This window comes from Daldinia loculata, assembly GCF_022478755.1.
Source record: "Daldinia loculata strain CBS 113971 unplaced genomic scaffold F4817scaffold_32, whole genome shotgun sequence".
Lineage (NCBI taxonomy): Eukaryota > Fungi > Ascomycota > Sordariomycetes > Xylariales > Hypoxylaceae > Daldinia > Daldinia loculata.
The window spans coordinates 160241-183301 of NW_026054886.1; the positions used below are offsets into that span (position 1 = coordinate 160241).

General features: G+C 46.3%; 5 protein-coding genes across 5 annotated transcripts; 3 read left to right on the forward strand and 2 right to left on the reverse strand.

The window, feature by feature from the left end:
• Nucleotides 1-5230: 5230 nt before the first annotated feature.
• F4817DRAFT_316980 (uncharacterized protein) lies at nucleotides 5231-6558 on the reverse strand (the record flags this gene model as incomplete). The annotated part of the gene is made up of 2 exons (XM_049300753.1): nucleotides 5231-6468; nucleotides 6522-6558. 2 exons carry the CDS (start codon nucleotides 6556-6558, stop codon nucleotides 5231-5233), a joined length of 1275 nt encoding a protein of 424 aa, XP_049157988.1.
• Nucleotides 6559-10534: 3976 nt separating this feature from the next.
• Nucleotides 10535-14295, forward strand: F4817DRAFT_340980 (glycosyltransferase family 2 protein). Its single transcript, XM_049303704.1, has 3 exons — nucleotides 10535-11044; nucleotides 11126-13648; nucleotides 13709-14295. Exons 1-3 carry the CDS (start codon nucleotides 10973-10975, stop codon nucleotides 13844-13846), a joined length of 2733 nt encoding a protein of 910 aa, XP_049157989.1. The 5' UTR covers nucleotides 10535-10972; the 3' UTR covers nucleotides 13847-14295.
• Nucleotides 14296-14431: 136 nt separating this feature from the next.
• F4817DRAFT_149368 (cysteine proteinase) lies at nucleotides 14432-15791 on the forward strand. The gene has a single exon (XM_049297959.1). The coding sequence runs from the start codon at nucleotides 14609-14611 to the stop codon at nucleotides 15563-15565; it is 957 nt and encodes a 318-aa protein (XP_049157990.1). The 5' UTR covers nucleotides 14432-14608; the 3' UTR covers nucleotides 15566-15791.
• On the reverse strand, nucleotides 15673-17384 carry F4817DRAFT_149355 (uncharacterized protein). The gene is made up of 5 exons (XM_049297958.1): nucleotides 17319-17384; nucleotides 16674-17262; nucleotides 16261-16623; nucleotides 16089-16199; nucleotides 15673-16028 (listed from the first exon to the last, which is right to left on the reverse strand). Exons 2-5 carry the CDS (start codon nucleotides 17199-17201, stop codon nucleotides 15780-15782), a joined length of 1251 nt encoding a protein of 416 aa, XP_049157991.1. The 5' UTR covers nucleotides 17202-17262; nucleotides 17319-17384; the 3' UTR covers nucleotides 15673-15779.
• A 2428-nt stretch (nucleotides 17385-19812) lies between these two features.
• On the forward strand, nucleotides 19813-22168 carry F4817DRAFT_359484 (GCS-domain-containing protein; the record flags this gene model as incomplete). Its single annotated transcript, XM_049306167.1, has 6 exons — nucleotides 19813-19823; nucleotides 19907-19979; nucleotides 20039-20104; nucleotides 20162-20436; nucleotides 20495-21080; nucleotides 21146-22168. The coding sequence occupies 6 exons, from the start codon at nucleotides 19813-19815 to the stop codon at nucleotides 22166-22168; spliced, it is 2034 nt and encodes a 677-aa protein (XP_049157992.1).
• Nucleotides 22169-23061: the final 893 nt, after the last annotated feature.

Below are 23061 nucleotides of genomic sequence, written 5' to 3' on the forward strand. Positions count from 1 at the left end.
TGATGTGAAAATAAAACCACAAAAAACATAACCCCCCCATCCACCCTTCATAAATTCAATCATACCCTCCCTTAAAAACCTTGGCGGGTTGCCCCCCCCCCCCCCCCCCCCCCCCCCCACGTGCCACGTTGGCTTAAGCATCATCTGCACATAACAACGCTTAGCGTACATCCGAGCCGGAAAACTCGAGGACGTATGTACATACGTCGAGAGTGGGCTGGCTGCTCGGGAGCACGTAGATATAACAGGTATCTGAGCAAGCGAGCATTACCACGTCAGCACGTGGTACATATGTCCACGGTACAGGACACATCGCCGTCTACATACAAAAGGAGAGCAGTTGTCTCTACCGTTTCAGTCGTGCTGCAGAAACGCAAACGCTACGGTTGTCCCATGATCTGGCTGATTTAACCAACATCTGCCGCGGAATTCCAGAGAGAACTCTTGGGGGAGGGTAGGAAAAGGTTTCCCTTTTCCCATCCTATAAATCCCTGCGCTGTTTCTCCTTCCTTTCTCGGCCGGGCCGTCCCGTCTCCCACTATTGACCGGTGTGCGAGCAGCGAAAACTCGCCCAGGGGTCGCGATCCTTCCCGACAGCGAGCCTGTGCTGGTACGTGCGTGTGTGGACGCGGGCGAGCGCGGCTTCGATGTCGGCATTTACGGTAAGTCTCGACGTCTTTTTTTTTTTTTTTTTTCCCTTCGTCCACGCTGCCCGCCTACCCATCCACGAATAGGATCGAGTTTTACGCCGAGCACGCGGAACAATTCTCGAACCTTTTCCTCCCCGCCGGCAAGGGATTATCGCCGACTTCCTTCGGGGCTTTTTTTTTTTTTTTTCTTGTCTTTCAAGCTTGTGCGCTTGGACACCGCGTGGTAGTTAGTAAGAGAAAACACGTCCATTTTTTTTTTTTTCAGCGCGGCGCACATCCTTTTCGTCGGCAACGCCATATGCGCTCTCTTCGACCGTATAATTTCGGGCCTAACGGTCGGCGTTTTCGCTGCATGAGAAGTTTCCCCCCTTAACGTAAGGGAATCTAGCCATGTTTATGCTTTAGCTGGGCGTGGGATCATGTCTTGGGGGGCTTCCGAGTCTTCTTGCGGGGGTCGCTTTTACCTTATGCGGTAGGTCTTGCATACATAAGCTGAAGAGTGTTCGTACTGTCAGCGTTGGTGTCTCCCCATCCGCATTATGAACGGTGATCTTAAAGATATAGGAGAAGTCGTAATGCCGTTTCCACTCATGATATCAAGATACATCTTGATAAAGCATGCAGGTAAGAGCCGGTTAGTCCAACGCAAGGAAAGATACGCATTCCAAATATAGACCCCTATAAAACAGGTACCTTGGCCAAGCACTTTAAGCGTCCCCCATCTTTGCCCATTTCTAGGCTCGGAAGATTCACCTTACATAAATGGGATGTATATACGTACGTCACGCTGCATAAGTGGCTGGCATATGGCTTGCCTCCCACGCTTCCCCCACGGCTGTCGAACCTGCATTCCTCTACGTGGGTGGTCGTCCCCTGGAAATCTATCTAGATATGAGACTCGTTTACCTGCAGGGAGAATGCTGTTGTTCATGCAGAGTAAGCATTAAGAATGTTTGCCACAGATATTTCTCCTTCTAGAATGCGGAGTGCATCCAGTAGATAGATCTAGGGTTTCACCCCCATTTCCCCTTTTTTCTTGTCTTCCTTCACACTTGACAAATCCGGAGCTTGTGTATCATTGCCTTAGGTACCTAGGCAATAATTCCGGAAGAGGATAGTAATCTGTTATCATGTCGAATCTTAAGATCGATGCGACTCCGCGTTGTCAGCTCTAGTAATTATTACTCCCAGATATGTTGTATCTGTTATATATATGTGTGTGTATTCGGTCTTGTAGAAACCCGTTTCCGTTAAACCTACATCTCGAAAGCACATCCGTAACCCAATCATGTCTAGCAGATCCTAACCTGTGTCTTCATAGGACGTGCCAGAAAAGACCAAATATAAACATAGGTATCTATCAAATACCAACGCGTTAAAGTCTACAGCTCCTATTTTACTAAATTGCCACGTTTAACTAGACAATAAGGACAAGTATAATGTGTTAATAGCAAGCTTATATTGATTATGAAAGGCCAAAGCCACTTTGAATAGATAGGTATATTATTATTCCCATAGTGGCATACTTAGGATTCCCGTTTTCAAAGCATAAACTATCATAGGATGTATCATACAAGTTTCTAGTACACATATAAGTAGTAACAAGACATACTATAAAGACTCCCTTTTCTTTAACTCGAACATATATAGAAAGGGGTTTTCTACTAGCTTATACGCTGTACGAATGTATATAGGTAAGATTTCCATCAGTCTAATGGGCTATATAGTGAGACACCTAAACCTACAAAAGACACCCACAATGTTTATTAACGGTACAACAAGTAGTATTAACACTTGACTATGTCTCCATTTATTTACACATGTAAATCAGTTGGTTATCCGTAAGAATAAGTGGTATGTTCTTCGATTTCAGAATGGAGACGTGGAATAGTAACTTCCCTCCCTCCACAAAGGGACAATATTGCTCAGGGGAGAACCTATTATTCGGGAAGCAACAGTTGTCTAGTAGGTTACTCGGCATATATGATGAGGTAAACCTAGAAGGCATAGAAATGACTTTGTCGTTCCGCAAGAAACTCCAAGACTAAACCACGGGAGCTCGTGGCTACCTAGGTACCTTAAATACCTAGGCATATATACTGAAAGTATCCGTTGTTCTAGATGTCTCATCTCATCTGGAATCCTAATAGAGTATATACATATAAGTACCTAAGGTACCTACGTGTGCTACGATTAGTATATGATACTAACAACCGGTCTGTACGTGATCTCGTAGCTTCCATTACCAGAAAGGAAAAGCCCCCGTTCCAACCGTTCGCTCACACAACAACTATTGCTGTTGTACAGGCAATATTACTACTGAATCTAAGAATAGTTGCTAATGTATAGTTTGCCCCCGGTGTGATAGGTTAAGAGGTATTTACCTATACATGCAGCAGCCGGGGGAGGCCATGAGATGGTTGCAGTTGCAGATGCAGATGCAAGAGGCCGATACACCTAACAACGTACATGTAGGGTTACCTGTCTTTGTCAAATAAGTACCTCCTAAGGTAATGTTTACCTTCTTCACTGGCATCTCGGCTTGGATTCTCTATTGTGGTACAGCATAACTCTATTTTAGCACGTTCTAATTGTCCTTGGTGAGTAGTAGTAAACTGAGGAAAATTGCCCAAGTTAACTAGATGGACTCACTCTTCAATATATTGCCTAGGGAGCGTGGGTATACGCGCATTCGGGTACTGACAGAGACATGGAGCATATAGTTAAGTATTAAGTTACTACCTAACATAAGCAAACTGTATTCTCGTCACAAAAGCCTTTCTGTCTATCTAAAAATGGAAATCGGGAGTTTTAGCTGTGCGAACCGATAACATACGTGCATGTAAATGCATTAGTTTCTTATGATGTCTAGCGCATATACTTATATAATTGGCATATAGACAGATAGACAGACTGCATCCATGGATACCTATCTAATGCATGATGTAAATGTCGATATTTCAAGAGAGAATTCTAGTTATCCCGTCTGCCTAGGTATGTATGTTTTGGTGTTCCAGAACATTGGATCGAGATGGCTTATAAAAATGCGTATACCCCTTATCCGACTAAGTACATATGATTAAGATAGGGATATATAGTAAGGGTAGCACATTATGCTCTCATTAGGGAGTGGTATGAACATCACTGGTGGGTTTGAATATCTGGATACATACCAGACGCCCACCATCTACTCCGTTCTCCGATGGAAACATTAAGCAGCAGCGGCATAGTAGAGAGATATACTTATATTCTTCATCCAATATAACTTAGGTACCTAGGTATATACCACTTATAATCTCTCTCCGCCTGGACGCCTCTCCGGTCGGACAACGGATGGGTGCATGCAGCGAGTACTTGAAAGCCTGCAGTACGAGTCTTCCTCGGGCCGCTATGTCAACATCAACACCTTGGCATAAGCATCATGCCGCGTCGGGCAGATATACTTACCTGTCTAACCTGTCTACCCAGCCTAGTTAGTGATCTAATGAAAGTACGGAACCCGAGACGCGTAATGCGAGCCTGAGCTTGTAAGAATATGTCGACTCGGTTCGGCTAGCCGAGAGCACTAAGAATGCTAGTGGAATTACACTCGGGCTGGAGGTACGTAAGAGTATTTTAGCGTTATTTCGGCATCATGCTGGCCATCGCGGCCTGGTCAAGACCAAAGGGTTATATACACCGCAAGTGCATGGGGCTACGAATATATATGATATAACATCAGTCCCATACCGTAATTATAAGGTCCATTTCAACTTGAGAAACTGCTGAGATCGATACCACACTGGCCGGACTGTCAGACCGAGGTAAAGGGGGTAAGATAAGACGCAATATTAAGAATACGTGGCTAACACTGATCTTATTGTTAGGACTTTCTATACTAGTTGGTATGGAGTAAAACCGCGGTGAATTGTATCCAAGGTACTCGCCTTGATGTTATTTTGGACTTGGTATGTCGATTAAATAGACAATAGGACTGCCACTGTTTTGAAAGACCCTTCAAAGCTGCATTTACGCTGTTGTAGGGATTGCTATTAATGAACAACGCATACGACTCGTATAGGGTAAAGGTGGCTATTAATATTATTTTCTTACCCTTTACGAATAATCTCAGCACAGTTCCACAGATTTATAAGACCTAAGTCACATTGATGATAACTATCAAAGTATGGTAGCGTTGGAATAGATCGTATTGTTTGTCCTCGGGGCCCTAGAGGCTTACAAAAAAGGCGCAACACAATACATAGGTAGCAAAAGACAGGCTAGCCGCAATGGCGACATCAGCAACCATCTACACGAGGGCACTATAAACTGTCCCATTTCATTCGTATCTCCAAACCGAGACGCCGTACCGTAAAGATCCAGCCCAGCACTCGTCCCACTGCGATCCCAAGGTCGCAGTAGGTGGTATGAAAAGAATCAACAAAAGCTGGCTTGCCGACCGACTAACAATATCAAAGAAAAAAAAAGTCCAGACTAAGTAAATACTAGAAGTAGTGTCAAGTAGACGAGTATATCCCCATTTGTCACGCATTTCCCATATCCCGTCATGATGGTAGACGTCATGTTAGATCGCGGTTAGATTAGTCTCGTAAGGCATTTTCGTCGCCGAACGGGCTGCCGTCTCGCCCTGTCAAGGATTTGCTTCTGTCGACCCTTCTGTTCGAGTCTCCCATTACTGCACTAAGGGAGCTGTTGTTTTTGTTCGCACGGCTAGGTGGATCTGCAAAGGGACCCTGATCTACAACCGGCGTATCCTCAATTATTGTCACCGCATTTGACTCTCTCTCCTTGTGCGGGTTATCGGACCCTTCAATATCGTCGGGGGAAGATTTCGATTTTACATCAACTGTCTTGGGTCCGCTGCCAACACGGACCATTTGAGGCCGCACAGCAGTCGCTGTTGAAGCGCTAGCGTTTTTGAAAAAGGTAGCGCCGATACTGAAGGCTGGAGAAACAGGTGGTTGATCGTATTTTTCGTAGTCGACAGCTGGCACAGGCGGCGTTGAACTGCCGCTATTACTGCTAGGAGCGCGCGACTTAACGCTGATGATGGACGGTTTGAGGAAATTGCCCTTCTGAGCTGGGAGAGGGGAAATAACGGCGTTCTTTCCATATATAGTAGATGCAACACTCGATCGTGGAGCATACGACGTTCGGGCAACTGACGAACGGTCACTGTAACCGGATATGCCCGAGTACGTCGAGTCTCGAAGGTCGCCAGGAACGAAGAAACGCTGTTCGTCGAAGGGCGAGTTGCTGCCGCTGTCCGAGTGCGCGATAGGAATCGGTGGTACTGGAGGAACAAGTAGAGTTGGTGATGTAGGCGTAGCTCGGTTGGTTACTCCAGGAATGTATGCGATCTGGATAATGTTCGAAGCGCGGGTTAGGACGGTAGATGCGATAGAGTGTACGGTATGTGTCGATGCTCGCTTCGATCGGCCTGATGCGTCTAACTCATTTGGCATACTCATAGCCTCCTTCGTATGCTCCACGTCTCCTTGCCACGGCTCTGCTTCATATCGAGACCTCTTACTCTTGATACAGAACCTCCAGACTAAATAAGTGATAATTGCGACAGCAGCCAAGCCTCCCACCACGCCACCCGCAATCGCACCAGAATTCGGTCCTTTACTGACTTGGGGAGCAGTAGTATCGGCGGTTGGATCTTTTAAACAGAAGGCCTGGGGGCAATCAGTGCAGGTCTGAACACTAAATTGGCATATTTCATCGTCGGCACAACTGGGACACGTCGGCGCACCACTCTCGCACTTTACGCAGCCATTTTGTCTTTTGGAGAAGGATGACGGGACATCTTCGTCTGGACATCAGGTGTTAGAGGTGGTAATCTAGAATGAAGAGAACTAAACTTACTTAGGGAGAACCCAACGAAGCCGGGAACGCCTGCCATTGCTACCTGGAAGAGGGAAACTCTGGCCCTGACGTAAAAAGATGACTTGACGGTCTAGACTTTTAAGGGACTCGGAATCGATGCCTCGATAAGGATCGACAATATGATGCTAGACGTTGAAGAATTTGGCTTGGCGGTAAGATGGACCTTACTGCAGATCGGTCTACCTGACTAAAGCGTCTTAATTGGCGATTAATAGGTATCTAAGCGCAACGTCTTCGTTCTTTTTTTCGCCTCGATGGTTATAAAGTGAGATTGAACGACACGGAAGCGTCAAGCGTCGGTCGTGTTCGTCGTGATGTTGAATTGAGTGGGTTTGGATGGAAGAAGGGGGCCGCGCGGGAATGTTGGCGTTATAGGCAATGATTTAATTGATGGGAAGATAAACGAGTGACAGAGAGACTAGCTCAAAGAAATGAATTCGAATAAGTGCAACCTAGGTTGCCATGGAAAAGAACATTTAACGAAGTCCACTGTAGTATCGATTGCAGCTTGTGCGAGCGATACTTTTTATTTGAATTTGCAGCGTGGTTAGAGTATGACAGGAGAGATGAATTGGCAAGAGGAAAGAGAATTGAATGAGGATGGATCCCACAGAGTACAGAGTGGGCAGAGGGGGGGTGCGTGGGAAAGAAGGCCTGGAAGGTGGGAGAGTGCGAACTACACTACGAACTGCGAACTGCGAACTGCAAGAGGGGATGGGGCCGATGGGCAGATGGGAGCATAGCGGACAAGGTTAGTTCGGCTTCATTAATTGAGGGATATGCCTTGTAGTCCTGTAGTCCTGGGCGAAACACCCATAAGGAGCAAGAATAATGGATCGATTTACGGGTACGTACCACTTGCCCAGCGCGAGAGCGTTGTACAGAATAACAAAATTGCTAAATTAGGCGAAACAAACTGGTCTGGCAGGGACCAACGGCGCTTTTTCATTGGACCGCTAGTCGCTGCTAAATAATCCTCCAGGACTGTAGATATTTTGTACCTTCTGATCCAGGAACAGCTTAAAACACAATCGAAAATAGACATGTGTCAAAGAGGAGAGAACAAAGACTACATCATCAATCATTTCCATATTTCCAAGTTACTCTTGTAGAATAAGCATTTCTATCCGTCTTCACTCAAAGAGTCCCGAAATAGAAAATAAAACCTATACGGAGTAGAAAGAATCATCTTTGACAAGTTTGCGCACCATGTACATACACACATTCGTGTACATATGTTGTTATGTACCGAATGTAATTGGGTAGGGCTAGAACTTTTACATAGATCTATAGACCCACGCGACAGGCCGTTCAATGATTTTTATTTTTATTTTTATTTATTATTAATTTTTATTTTTTTACTTGTCTGCTCTGCCTGCACGTGAGGGTGTTACGTTATGAGGTAGGTACCTAGATACTATAGTATTCTAAGACCAAGTTCTTGGTGGCGTACGAAGCAATATCTTTTTTAAATGATCCGGTCCCTCGCCTAGAATATCATCGAATTGGATGTTCGCTCCCGGAGATGGAATTATATCGCCGGCATCTTGGGTCAGCAAGCAATCAATCAATCAATCAATCAATCAATCAATCAATCTAATTAGGGCGAATCATTGCCCGCGTCCTCCAAGTGCCGTCTAGTATTTTCGTACTTCTGCCTCCCCGAGATTTTGGGGGTTGCCTTGCCTTTTTTCCCGCGAACAATGGGGATTAAATATAAATAGTCCCCTAGCTATTTTCTTTTTACATCTCCCAAGAAAGATCGCTTAACAATTGCATAAACGTAGCTGCTTGGAGTGGACAAAATTGTAAGAAACGGGTGTAGATTAGATCATGCATTTTTTTAAAAAAAAAAATCTTATAGGCAGGGAATTGTATAAAAGACAATTTGTAGAAATATGAACAGTGCCGATATACGATTTGGCCCAAGTAAATTGGAGTTTTAAGAGATTTAAGGCTCCAGTGTATTTGTCGAAGGAATCCGTCCAAAACAACATGGCGAGAAACGTTGAAAATAGTAGAGGGACGCCATAGACTTTGCCTATAAGACGATTGCGCCCGTATCCCGACGAGGGGGATAGATGTAACTATAAACAAGTCATACTTACAGGTAGACCGACGGTTGAGTGTACAATCTATTAGTCTTGTTCAGCATGCTATTATAGATAGTATGTCGGGTTTGATCTTTAGACCTCTCTAGCGATGAAGCATAGTGAAAGGTAAAGTGTACAAGACACGCACTAATGCGGTAGAATGGCCAAAAATCCTGATGAGTTAACTTGGTGGCCCTAACACCGAGGCTGAATGCGAAATGGACCAATACACTTGACAATACCTACACAGATACCTACCTGAAATATATGTCTAATCCATCCCACATGAAACTCGAGGAGTTGTGTAGCTGACTTCATATATACAGCTTATGGAAGAAGTACATGTAGGTAGATCTAAAAGTACCTAAACGTTTGTAAGGCTGGATGCAACGCTTGTTAGTGACTATATACGTAGTAATTGTTGATTATTATGTACGGGATGGCCAAGGTTTATAAGTAAGGTTGCTGTTGCTCTCATCCGTACATAGTGACTCTATGGCACATAACCAGCGAAGGCTAGCATGATACTGATGTGAGATAGTAGAGGCAGATAAGATCGACATACGCGACGAGGAAGTTATTGTTACCGAATCTTGCACCGCCTCATTCTTCGTATCCACAAGGAAGGGGATTCACTCCACCCAATGAGGCTACTAAATCTCCACCAAGCTCTCCTATTTCTGGCTATTTTTAGCCCAAAGGGACCCTTATATCTTGACATGAGATACAAACATGTATTCCGTACGTTCAACTTAACCGTGACTGTTGTAAATATGGTGCTTGAAGGTATTTACGAACTATTTTTTTTTAGATTTACAGAAATAAGCCAAGGAATATATATTACATAGTGTTTCTATTCAGCAATGTTATTACTTATTAGGCACCTTACTAGGTGAATTAGGTACGTATAAGCAGTACACGTAGGGCATTGGGGAAAATATGGAGACTCAGTTTCAAGCTAACGGCAAGCTGAGGTTGCCAACAGACAAATCAGCCATCCCCTGAAAAAATTACAATACAGGGAATGTGCACTTAACAGATTGGCCATAATTCGTACTTATTCTTTAATAGAGGACAAACTTGCGGTGCATACCTACATGCATCTTAGTTCTTAGAGGTAGTATTTACCACATAATTACTGGAATATAACCGGAAAACATTAGTTACTTAGGCACCTAAACTATGATATTTCTAGAGAATTTGAAAAAGGCAGGATGTTAGTCAGTAGGGATGCCTGCCCGCCGCTTGTCTTATACGTTATCCCTGTGCTGACCTGTACGTATGTGTTGATGCTATTTGCTAGCTCGTATTTGTGGCTGATAGCCTGAAGGTTGGATCCATCTCAAAAACCTGCAAGTTGAAGTCTTCCATTACTGCATGCACTTCTTTTTTTCACTTCCCAGGTCCTCTACCTGTCTTACTGACATTGTGACACTATAGGAGATGCTTAAAGAAATCAACATAGAATAACATTAACAAACATCTAGTAGGCCATCACGAGAACTAGATGCATATCATATTAACTAAGTGATGTAGGTGACATGTTTGTCTCTTAAGGAAAGCAGGTGACGGATGAGTTTTGTGCCCGTTAAGTACCTACCTAAGTATCTGGCAGTTGGAAAACAGGTATGCGGGTTTCATTTCAACCAATTAAGATGCAGCTTGGTAACTGTACTATTATACTAGCGCAGATGATACATAGAGCATGACAAAGGCGACCTGCTTCACAGCGGGCTGCATAGCAGTAACGTAACGGCTGAGTCACTTGTAATTCGTGCTAAGCCACATCAGCCCTGGTAAAAATAAGTGTGAATAAGTGCTATCAGGTCTGCGAGCCTGCTGGTGGTGGGTACTACAGGAGGTACATGTACATACTCAGTCTCTTTTCCTGCATGTCTCCTTTTATGTACTTGTGTTAGGGGCCTCTCTGTCCCGACGCGGATCCCATCCCAACCTGAAAAAGAAAAATACGAACGACCGCCCTTTCTTCATCTTTCCCCTTAGAACACCTACACCTGTTTTCACCCATCGCAAGACTTCCCCCTATGTCTTCGAGCACTGGGTGATTGATTCATCAAATCGCTCGATACCCTTCCCTCTTTTATTACTTATTCTTGCAGTATTGGTCTCACCTGCAGACCGGCCGCTTTCACTTTAATACTTTATCGTGTGGGGGGGAAACCTTGATTCTCGCGTGGCCCCTGGATCTTGCATTGTTCGTCGCAGTGTTGAGGAATCAACACAACACCGAGCATCGGAAAACAAATACTAAATAATATAAATTAAACGGGTTGCGACCTTGTTGTTTAAGACTGGCTGGTGTAGCCGATAGTCAAAATGGCTTACAACGGTGGTCACGGTGACGACTACGACGGGCACCGTCTTCAAGACATGCCTGCTAGCAGCACGGTAAAGTTTTAACCTTAACCATCGCTTTGGGTTCGTCCATCTGCAAGGTCACACAGCTAATTTGTACCTCGTCGCATACAGTATCATCTACCTCCCCTTGAGCAGGACGATGATGAATCACAGCGTCATCTCCTAGGACAGACTCCTGGTCTTCATTACGAACAGGATCGGCTGGGTACCAATACTCCTCCCGCACGCCCAGTCTCGGCTTACAGTCTTACCGAGTCGTACGCTACAACCGCTCCTCCCCCTACACAGTCGCCAGCACCTCAATATCCCGGTGAGTTTGCAGGTGGCTATGGTGGGCATCAGCTTGAGGATACCGGCTTCGGATATGGCAGACCTGCATCTACTGTCGACAGCGATGAGGGTTGGCTACGTCGTCAGCAACCAGGCGGTGCTGGCGGTGGTTTAAAGCGTTATGCTACCCGAAGGGTTAAACTAGTTCAAGGGTCCGTTCTCAGCGCCGATTATCCCGTACCCAGTGCTATCAAGAACGCTGTACAGGCCAAGTACCGGGATACTGAGAGCGGCAGCGGCGAGTTTCTCAACATGCGATACACTGCTGCTACCTGCGACCCGAACGATTTTACTCTGAAAAACGGTTACGATCTTCGGCCTCGAATGTATAACAGACACACAGAGCTTCTGATCGCTATTACTTACTACAACGAAGACAAGCAACTTTTTTCGCGAACACTTCACGGTGTTATGCAGAATGTTCGCGACATCGTCAACCTGAAGAAATCTACTTTCTGGAATAAGGGCGGCCCTGCCTGGCAAAAGATTGTAGTCTGTTTTGTTTTCGATGGTATTGACAAGGCAGACAAGGAAACACTAGACGTCTTGGCCACCATTGGTGTCTTCCAGGATGGTGTCGTGAAAAAGGAGGTCAATGGCAAAGAGACTGTTGCTCATGTCTTCGAGTACACTACTCAGCTGTCTGTTACGCCAAACCAACAGCTCATTAGACCAGTGGACGACAGCCCCCAGACCTTGCCGCCCGTCCAGATGATTTTCTGTCTAAAGCAGAAGAACACCAAGAAGATCAACTCTCATCGTTGGTTATTTAATGCATTTGGCAGGATCTTGAACCCTGAAGTGTGCATTCTTCTTGATGCTGGTACCAAACCGGGACCCAAGTCGCTCCTTGCGCTTTGGGAAGGCTTTTACAACGACAAGGATCTTGGTGGAGCTTGTGGTGAAATCCACGCTATGTTAGGCAAAGGCGGCAAGAAGTTGATGAACCCTCTTGTCGCCGTCCAGAATTTCGAGTACAAGATCTCTAATATTTTGGACAAGCCTCTAGAAAGCTCTTTCGGCTACGTGTCTGTGTTGCCTGGTGCCTTCTCGGCATACCGATTCCGAGCTATCATGGGTCGACCTCTGGACCAATACTTCCACGGTGACCATACTCTTTCCAAGATTCTCGGCCCCAAGGGTATCGAAGGCATGAACATCTTCAAGAAGAACATGTTCTTGGCCGAAGATCGTATCTTGTGTTTCGAGCTTGTCGCCAAAGCTGGGTCTAAATGGCATCTGTCGTATATCAAAGCTGCCAAGGGTGAGACTGATGTTCCTGAAGGTGCTCCCGAATTCATCAGTCAGCGACGACGTTGGCTCAACGGTTCGTTCGCCGCCTCGCTTTACTCGCTGATGCACTTCGGTCGTATGTACAAGAGTGGTCATAACATCGTCCGCATGTTCTTCTTGCACATTCAGCTTATCTACAACATCGCAAACGTATTGTTCACCTGGTTTAGTTTGGCATCGTATTACCTGACAACAACGGTTCTTATGGATTTGGTCGGAGCACACACGGAAGCCAGTTCGACTTCTGCTGAGAAACACGGATGGCCTTTCGGTGATACTGCTACCCCTATTGTCAACATCATCCTCGAGTACCTGTACATTGCCTTCCTGATTCTTCAGTTTATCCTGGCGCTTGGTAATCGTCCCAAGGGTTCCAAGTGGTCATACATTGCGTCGTTTGGCTTGTTCGGATTTATTCAGATCTACGTCCTCATCTTGTCTGGTTATCTTGTCGTAAATGCTTTCCAGCCGCAAAATTTGCCCTCGGGCGAAAGTGCTGGCGATGCTCTCAAGGATATGTTTACGGGCCAATCTGAGGTGGCTATTATTATCCTGGCGTTACTTGCGACATTTGGTTTGTACTTCATCGCATCGTTCATGTACCTGGACCCGTGGCACATGTTCCACTCGTTCCCGCAGTACCTGGTCCTCATGTCGACGTACATCAACATTCTGATGGTTTACGCTTTCAACAACTGGCACGATGTCTCATGGGGTACCAAGGGTTCGGATAAAGCCGAAGCCTTACCAAAGGCTCAGGTTGTGAAGGATGAAAAGGGTGAAGCCGCCATTGAAGAAATCGACAAGCCCCAGGAGGATATCGACAGCCAGTTTGAGCAGACAGTCAAGCGTGCTTTGGCTCCCTTCAAGCCGGAGCCTGAGGATGACAGCAAGGATCTTGAGGACTCGTACAAGTCCTTCCGAACATCGCTAGTCGTTGCGTGGTTGTTCTCGAACTGCGCTCTTATCGTGGGTGTAACTAGTGACAAGCTATCCACATTCGGTGTTGGGGTAAGTTTGATTCGTTAGTTGAAATAGATGGCGAAGAGTTTTATGCTAACTGAATCATAGGGTACTACGTCAGACCGAACGGCGCAATTCTTCAAGTTCCTTCTTATCGCCACCGCAGCCATGTCCCTCGTCCGTTTCATCGGATGTTGCTGGTTCTTGGGCCGAACCGGAATCATGTGCTGCTTCTCCAGACGGTAAAGCGGCTGAGACTCAGAGCGTAATTAGGTCTTTTGAGATTTATACGCCTAGGATATGTACAAATGTAGCCTATCTCCAGGACCTGGCGTCAAACACTTTTTCTATGCTGGATAGACGGGCGATATGACTCGGTTTGCAAGATAGGGTATAGGGGGATTCAGAAAAGTTGCGGTTACGCCAGTGGACCGTTAACCGTGTGTCATTGTTTGGGCGTTATTGACATTCTCCTTTTATATATACCTAATGTCTCTAAACTGAATAGTTAGGTCAGTTGCTTACGAACCATTCTAGCAAATCGATGAGTTTTTATGGCATTCATGAGATGATTTCAAGTCTGATTAATTATATGCTTTATGCTTTCGAGTATGAGTTGTGTATTGATATGTTTTATCCTTGAGAATATCGAAGTTATGCCATGGCATGTATGAATATGTGCTTAAGCCTTAAGGTACCTCCTAATAAAGTGCCTCCTTAGGTGGTACCTTAGTGGTACTTGGGTGAGCTACCCCACTATACCGCGTAAAGTTGTACCTAGGTACCTATAGCTTGTGGCCTGCCATTGAAAATAACCATTGAAAATAACGACTTCACCCCGCGTTGAAATAAATAATTTAACCTTCTATCTAGATTATCTAGATTATCTAGATTTCAACTCGAAATCGTTTACGATATTGAAGAGTCTCTAAGGACCCCTAGTTGACTTCCTAAGATTAAACCACGACCGCCAAATAAATTGAGACGATATCCTCCCTTCAAACTATCATGGAGTCCTTAGAGGCTATTCAGGCTCGGCATCGTAAAGAACAGCGCGAATTGCAAGCGCGAATCACGAACAAGAAGAAGAATGCGACAAAAAAGACGCGGAAGGGTGTCAACGATGAATGCGCCGAGCTTGAGAGGCAGTTAAAAGGGAAACAGGAACAAGAGATTGCTGCGATAAACGGAGATGGCGACGGCGACAGCGAGGGACGTGCAACGGGCGAAATAGAGGAACAAGAACAACAAGAACAACAAGAAGCTTTGCAAGAACAAAATCTCAACAGAGGCGCGACGAATGGGATAACAGAGCAATTAAAAGATATAACCATCTCCCCGCCACCAGAATCCGACCCGGCGACACAACAACAGCAGCCCAAGAAGCGGAACCGCCAAAAGGAGCGGATGGCGCGGAGGGCAGCAGAACAAGAAGCAGCCACCATAGCCGCCGAGCAAGAGGCAGCCAACATGACAGACCACCGGAAAATCGAGAAGACATACCTGCTCAAAGAATTCAAGGCTAACAACCTAGTCGAGAAGGAGATACAGCCAGACGGGCACTGTCTATTCTCCGCCATAGCAGACCAGCTACAAACGCGAGACATACCACTCGGCCCGGACACAGAGACAAAAGGCAAGCCGGCGTACAGAGTAGTACGGCAGGCAGCAACGGACTACATGGAAGCGCACGCGGACGACTTCGCGCCGTTCCTGGAGGAGCCGCTGGACACGTACGTGCCGAAGATCCGGGACACAGCGGAGTGGGGAGGGCAACTTGAGTTATCGGCATTGGCGAACGCGTACGATGTCGAGATTAAGGTGCTGCAGGACGGGCGGACGGAGACCATCGAGCCGAGTACGGATAAGGGGGGGGGTGCGGAGAGGCAGAGGATATGGCTGGCGTATTATCGCCATGGGTACGGCCTTGGGGAGCATTATAATTCGCTGCGGAAGGTGGATTAGAATATCAGAAAAGAAAAAACATAGAAAAATAATAAAATAATAAAATAGAAGAGAACTTGGGGTTCTGGGCTAGTTTCTCCCGAGAGTACGTGGCTACGGTATACATCTACCTCGGCATGATCCTCGGCATGATTAAACTTATTCGTGTTGAAGTACGTAGGCCGCACGATTTATATCCCCCAAAAACGTCCACCGAGGGAGATTCTGCTATGTTTTATACGCTGTGAAATATAGATTCTGTTTTCTCCTCAAACGCACGCCTTCGCGGAGAATGAAATGTCTTCCATCGAAGGCTTCCTAGTAACAGCTTGAATTTAGATAGCCTTTTGTCGTCGTGAACTAACCAAAGTACGATAGCTGATATCGTCCAGGTGGCCAGCGCTATCAGGACTGTGGAAATTAGGAACGAAGATTGCCCTAGTCCAGCATCGTCGTAGGCGAATATGCCCATGCTAAATAAAGACTTGGGATGATATAATTAGATAAGAAGTTATTTCGCGTAGGAGGTGATGGGGGAACGTACAGAAACGTAGCTTAGGGGAAGATAGAATATGGTGACGATTGTGAATACTAGAATGTACTGGTTCAAGATCGTTGCTCGTGATGCCTCGCGCACTGAAGTAGCACTGAAGAGCTGAGTACATAATCTTATTAGCGAACTCTAAGATATATATCGACCTTAGACATGTACTCACGCCGTCTCTAAAACTTTTGATCTCTTCTTCCTTCTTTTCTATACGATCTATGAGGGACTTTGAAGAGGCGCCGTGAATTGATATAACCTTCTCCCACGCCTCGTCGATCTCTTTCATGATCATGAAAAAGTTTGGGGATTCGCTGCCGGAGCTCGAACCAATAGAGCCACGGCGAGTTCCGCTAGATTGGATATTCGCATCAAAGTCTTGCTTGAGCTGTTGGAGCTCCCGTCCACTCTCCTGAATCCATTCGGAAAATATCCTCAGCGCCTGGAGAACTGTGAAGTAAAGCCGAGACCTCTCGAAGGTGCTATCAAACATCATGGTAGCGCCGTCGCGTTTCGGGTCAAATAACTCATCGATCTGACTACGTCAGCGAGGCCTTAAAAGGGGAATATTTAATAGGCTATTACCTCTACACCAACTAACTTATCAATTTCATTCAGCGTCTCAACCCACTTACGCTTCCATATAGGGAAGATGGAAAGTAGAACTTTAAGATATACGGCAATTCCCGTAAATCTTCCTTGACTGGGCATGTCCAGCGGTTGTTCGCTTTCCATGAAGAGGCGCCGGTACTCGGAGTCGCTAAGGTAAAAGATGGTATATGGTGGCATATCTGCCGTGTGAGAAGTTACTATCGCAAGAGAAAACCTCTCCTCGATGATTCCGATGCTATCTACGCCGTCTAGGGAGGCAAGCACGCCGGAGACGCGGGAAGGACGAAGTCCATTTTTTGGCCAAAGTTTGTTGGTACTGGGTAAGTACTTCTTCCCCGCCGATAGAACCCGGAGGTGGAAATGAATATGAATCCAGCTGGATGACAGCCAGACTTCGCTGGTTTGCATGAACCGCGGCCAGTTAGACGTGTGACGGCTCAGGAAGCGCAATGCCTTCTTGGTTCCTAGTATCCCTTGCCTAGTGTCGCCAGCAACACTCATCTGAGATAGAGCGAGGTATATGCAAGCGAAGCTAAGGAGCCGTCGGGTGTGGAACACTTGCCTTGATTTACCGAATTAGATGTGGCTATTCGTCGGGTTTCGAAGAAGGTGACTTACCATATTCGTCCGAAAACTTTCCCATCCCAAGGACAAGATCGATCAACATGCAACCTATCATCGTCAGGCTAGTATTCCTTGTCAGCTATACGCGTCTTGCAGGGCTAGGGTTCAATGTCACCTGGAGTTGACGCAAAAGCGAGCGTTTCCCGCTCAGCCAGGGTTCTCGAGAAAAATGAGCGCCATAGGAATCGTAACCTGACTGGTATAACAAAGCTTTCGTGAAGCCCGGACAATTTAGGAAGATAACAGAATCTGCAAACTCGTCTGTTTCGAACGGTACCCCAACTTCATCCAAGTTCCGTATCGACCTCCCTTGATATAACCAATGTTTTTTAATCAGGGACGCGACTCGGGTGAGCTTCAAGGCGAGAAGCGGTTCTCCGGTCTAGTCAATGTGTTTCCATGGCACTTCTATCATCTGCGCGTCCTCACTAGGATCTTGAATTACCAAGGTGGTTTCGCCGCAACCTTCCTGCTCCCAGCCGTGTGCATGGATTAGTTCGATCGGATCATATGATCCGGATAGAACATGTGGAAGGTTGTATCTTGCTAAGAACATATCACATAACCGGACCGAGTCTGGATGCAACGTATTCTGAACGTACTTCTGCAGAGATGAAGGGCTGAATTTGATAGGGTTTGGCCGGGAATGGTTGACATGGACATGAGAGAACGGGAATGTTAAGCTTCCTTGTTTATCATGCGTTCTATGAAGTAAAGTTAGAAGCCGATCCTGGTTTACTGCCGTTTCTGAAAGTCGCTGGAGGATGCTTTCGAGGTGGTGACCTCCGACCCCTTGCTCTTCGGGTGATATACATTTTGAATAAAAACGGTCTTTGCTTGATGACTGATTAGATGAGTTTGGCCTTTTCCTGTTGAGATTTATATGATAACGTTTGTATAGTCTGGAAGACCGACGAGTGTAATTCCCGACTTGAGAGCGGTTCCGCTCTGTAGTAGATATTGAAAGAGAATGGTCTAGTGCTCGGGCGTGTGACCTGGTATTCGCAAGGCTCTGAAAACTGCCTTGACTAGCAAGGGTAGGTTGAGTAGATAGTGAGGTTTCTAGGTTCTCACTTATATCATCCGCGTTGTTCAGGGCAATTAACTTATACATAGCTGGGTTGTTAATATTAAGGTCTCTAACATCAGTTTGTAAAGTGTAAAATCGTGTTAAATCGGTAAAAGAGAGTTGCATTTATGAACATGTCCTAGGACCTATATTATGTCCTACTTCACTTTTACCAAGAATTATCCTCTTCGATTCGTGGATGCATCTGCGCCTCATTGACACCGAGCTGGCTGGATTGTCCAGTCAGACTCATGCTTAGCCGCCATCAGGGGCACTGCAGAACATCTCCAAGGTTGCATTTGGGTCGACGCAATAAGTAATTGATCCTCGAGGTCATGATATACATGGGGTGTTAATGGTGTTAATGATGAAGTAGGTGATAGCGCCACAGGCTTAAGTAGGTACCTACCTAGGTACCCAGGTACCGTAGGATAAAAGTGTGCACTGCCACATCTCTTCTCATTTGCCGAGGCGGGCCGCGCCGGGGTTAATGGGGTTATGTAATGGGCAGCTGTTATCGGGGAACTAGACTTTGATCTAATCTCACTCCAGCTTCTATGATAGTATGATCAATCGATGCTACTAATGCTGTAAATGTAAATTTGTATTTCTAATCCATTTGCGGCTTCGGTCGGCATCTGGCCCTTAATAATCAATTCTAGAGCCTAGAGCCCCCCACAAAGGAGTAGGCAAACTAGGGGGGGAAAAGAAAAAGAAGAGAGGAAAAAAAAAAAACACTAATAATAAGTTCATAATAAGACGAACCACTCAAATATATATCTTGTCAGCTTGGTGCCAATCTGACTTCGCTTCTTTCAACACTCCCACGTCTCCTGCAATTATTTTACGCATCAAGAAACAAGGGATTGCCGCTAAGAGCTCTAGATCTAGAGAAAAAGCGTCAGTCGGACCAGTGGTATGATTGAGGAATTGCGTGCTTCGATGCGCAGTTGACAACACCGTACCACCCACCAGCTTGCATCTATATTCCTATTCGTGATTATGGCTTCGAAAGCCTGACTCTAATTCGTGGGGGTTACAATCTGAAGGAAAAGAGGCGTATTTTATGACAGCACTGTAAGAGCCGGCTGTCGACGCCGCTCAAAAAGCCTGTCTCCTTTCACGATACGGCCAGTCCGTAATACGGATAGGGTAGGCGATACAACTAGAGCTTGCGGTAGAGCAAATTTGGAAGTTTAAGATTAAATACTAACGGCCCTCGAAGTTGCCAGTTGATTATCCATTCCTATTAATTATCTTTATCTTAAAAGTCCTGTTCTCCTCCCCAAGCAAACATCATCACTTAGCATCTCGTCGATAAATATACCGACGTATCTATCCGAGCTCTGGAACTTATCAAAGAAGGAATACTACTTTTATCTCATCAGGCCATACAGCGGCGGATTTTCAACGGCAAATATGGGTTTACTGTACGTATTTCCTTGATCGATTGATACACGGGGACCGATCTAGGGACCGATCTAGTTATGAGGTCATTAACATCGATTTATAGAGCTTTAGGAACGGCTCTTGATTGGCCGGACGCACAGCAGCATGCGCATCAGGTTAGGGAATGGGGCATCAAGGTAGTTCCTTATCACCGCAGCCCCTGCTACTGTTCTGAAAACTAGCTGACCTATCGTAGCAACTCCTAGAGATTTGGAATAAGGCTAAGCATAAGGAACGAGATGCTATGTTGTGGGGTGATGAGGTACCTCTTGCACCATGTTGTGCCACTAAGAAGGTAGTCCTGTTAACGACTCCGTAGATAGAGTACTTGGTCGTGAAATATTCTAAGGATGATCCTAAAGTTCTCCTTTCGCTTCGGCAGGCCGATATCCTCAAAGCCTTGGCGGCCGATGAAGAACTCTCCGATAAAGGCGGATGCGTTCCGGCACTACAGGAACTCGAGTCGCAGAGATCGAATCCGTTACCGGTGTTCCACCCTGAATTTGGTAGATTTATGCTTGAGGCTACTCCAGGCAAGCCATGGGGCATCGGATTCAAGGAACTTTTGGGCGTCGAGCCCGATATGAAAAACAGGTATTCTCATCTTGTACTTTGCGCGTCGCGTTCTTACTCTAAGCTAACTAGATCCTAGGAGGAAGATAGCCAAAGAACACATGCAGGCTGAAGAATATCCTATTACACTCACAACATTCCCTCGCCTAGGTGTTCCGGGTGTCTTTACGGATCCTTACTACCCACCATCCGGGCCAAAGCTGCGGTCACAATTCGTGCCAGACGAGATTGCTAATCCGCATATTCGGTTTCCAACGCTAGCGGCGAATATCCGCTGGAGGCGCGGGCGGAAGGTTCAGGTGAACGTTCCAGTCTTCCACGATCAAAAGACGCCAATTCCTTGGAAGGATCCTACGGTGAACTATGATCTGCACAACTGGCCGGAGGACGACGATGTGAGAAACGGTGCAGCCCCGGACAATTTTATCCACATGGACGCTATGGCATTTGGAATGGGAAGCTGCTGCTTACAGATTACGTTCCAGGCGAAGAACATCATCGAGGGTAGAAGGATGTATGACCAGCTAAGTCCAATTGGCCCCATCATGTTGGCTCTAACGGCAGCGACCCCTATTTATAAGGGGTTCCTAGCCGATACCGATGTCCGCTGGAACCAAATCAGCCGAGCCGTAGATGATCGAACCCCTGAAGAATTAGGAGAGAAGGTGAGTTCATGCCTACCTAACCTATAAACAACTCAACCGGCTCTAAGTAACTAATTATTGTCAAGCCCCTGAAAAACAGCCGATGGCGCATACCCAAATCGCGTTACGCATCTAACTCCACTTATATAAGCACCGATGAGCGCCTTCGACAGGAGTACTTCGATCCTAACCTTGTTATCGATGAAGATATTAAGGCAGAGCTCCTCGAAGGTGGCATGGACGATCGCCTTGCGACACACTTTGCGCACCTGTTCATCCGAGATCCTATTGTAATCTTCAGTGAAGATCTTAAGGAACTTGATTTAACAAAGGCCGATCATTTCGAGAACATCCAGAGCACCAACTGGCAACATATGCGGTTCAAGCCGCCGCCACCGGGCTCTGATATCGGCTGGCGAGTCGAGTTTCGCCCAATGGAGATCCAGATCACGGACTTCGAGAACGCGGCTTTTGCCGTCTTCATGGTTCTAATAACACGCGCAATCCTAAGCTTCGATTTGAACTTCTATATCCCAATCGTCAAGGTAGATGAGAATATGGAGACCGCTCATGCTAGAGACGCCGTCCTGGAGAAGAAATTCTACTTCCGGAAGAACCCATTCCCGAACAGACAGGTGCGCAGTAGCGCTACGTCCCGTTCGGGTTCGCCCACGGCTAGCCGACCTTCTACACCCTTCGGGCCTGTCGAGGATGAGTATACGCTCATGACGGTCGACGAGATCATCAACGGTTCACAATCGGACGAGCACAGCTTCCCGGGTCTTATTCCCATTGTAGAGAGCTACCTTGACTCCGTGAATGTGGACGTACAGACGCGGTGCGAGCTCTCAACGTATCTCGACCTCATTCGTATGCGCGCCAGCGGTGAGCTCTGGACGGCAGCGAAGTGGATCCGGCACTTCGTAGACAAGCACCCGGGGTACAACCACGACAGCACGGTGACAGACGAGATCACCAAGAGCCTCGTAAGCGCCGTTATAGACATCGGCGATAGGGAGCAGGAAGGTATGGGTTGGAAAGACCTCCCAATCCCCGACGTAGAGCACCTACTCGGGCGGTTTAGAAGCAGCGGATGTGGAGGTTCATAGGCTGAGAGCCGGTCGGGCCAAGTGAGAGGTTCAGACTCCATGCCAGGATGACGTGATATGAACTAGTGGCATGTCGATGTCGTCAAGCAGGTCGACTACGCATGCCTATTTGATCGCTATGGCGTTATGTTGCCGAGGTGCATACACGATGGATTTGTTCGTTGGCGATTATTTTGCCCGTAGATTTCCCCTAGGTATATCCTATACCAAGCATAGACAGCGACTGATTTTAAATTTATCTTGATCAATTTGATGTATGGCGGCTTTCTCGCCAAAGGAATTGTGGAGTTATCATTCAAGTGACCGGCTACGTCTATATATATACTACTTGTACTTCACTGACCTAGGCATAGCTCAACATAGTAGTAGCAAGAAGATTCACGTTCTCAGGGTCGATACGATTAACTCTGAGAATATAGCGGCAACCACCAAGTCTTCTAGGGGCCCTGCCTGAAGTAGCTCGCTAGCTAACTTCCTGGGTCGTCGCCAAAGACGTCCTATGCATTGTTTAGTAACGGTGTTTTCTAGGATAGGGCCAAGTGGGAGCATCCATGCTACCTATCCAGCTCCAGTTCACTTACAGTTACTGAATTTCGTTGAGATACATTAATATATATAAATACTAGTTAGGGCCATCCTAGATGAAATAGTAGGCCTACAGTTACTTTTCAGATTAAACCTTTGGAAGCGAGATGTTCTATTATTCAGCGAACACGCTCCTTGCTGAAGTGAGCTGACCGGTCAGGACTCTACGTTTGCTAGTGACAGGTACTAGGGAGGTTCTGTAGTATAAGGAGACATTAAGTGAGAGAACAATGTGCTATTAGTTAGGAGCGACCTGTCCTCCCTTACCACTCCTGGTCATTGCAATTGAAATTTACGTCTAGCTGTAT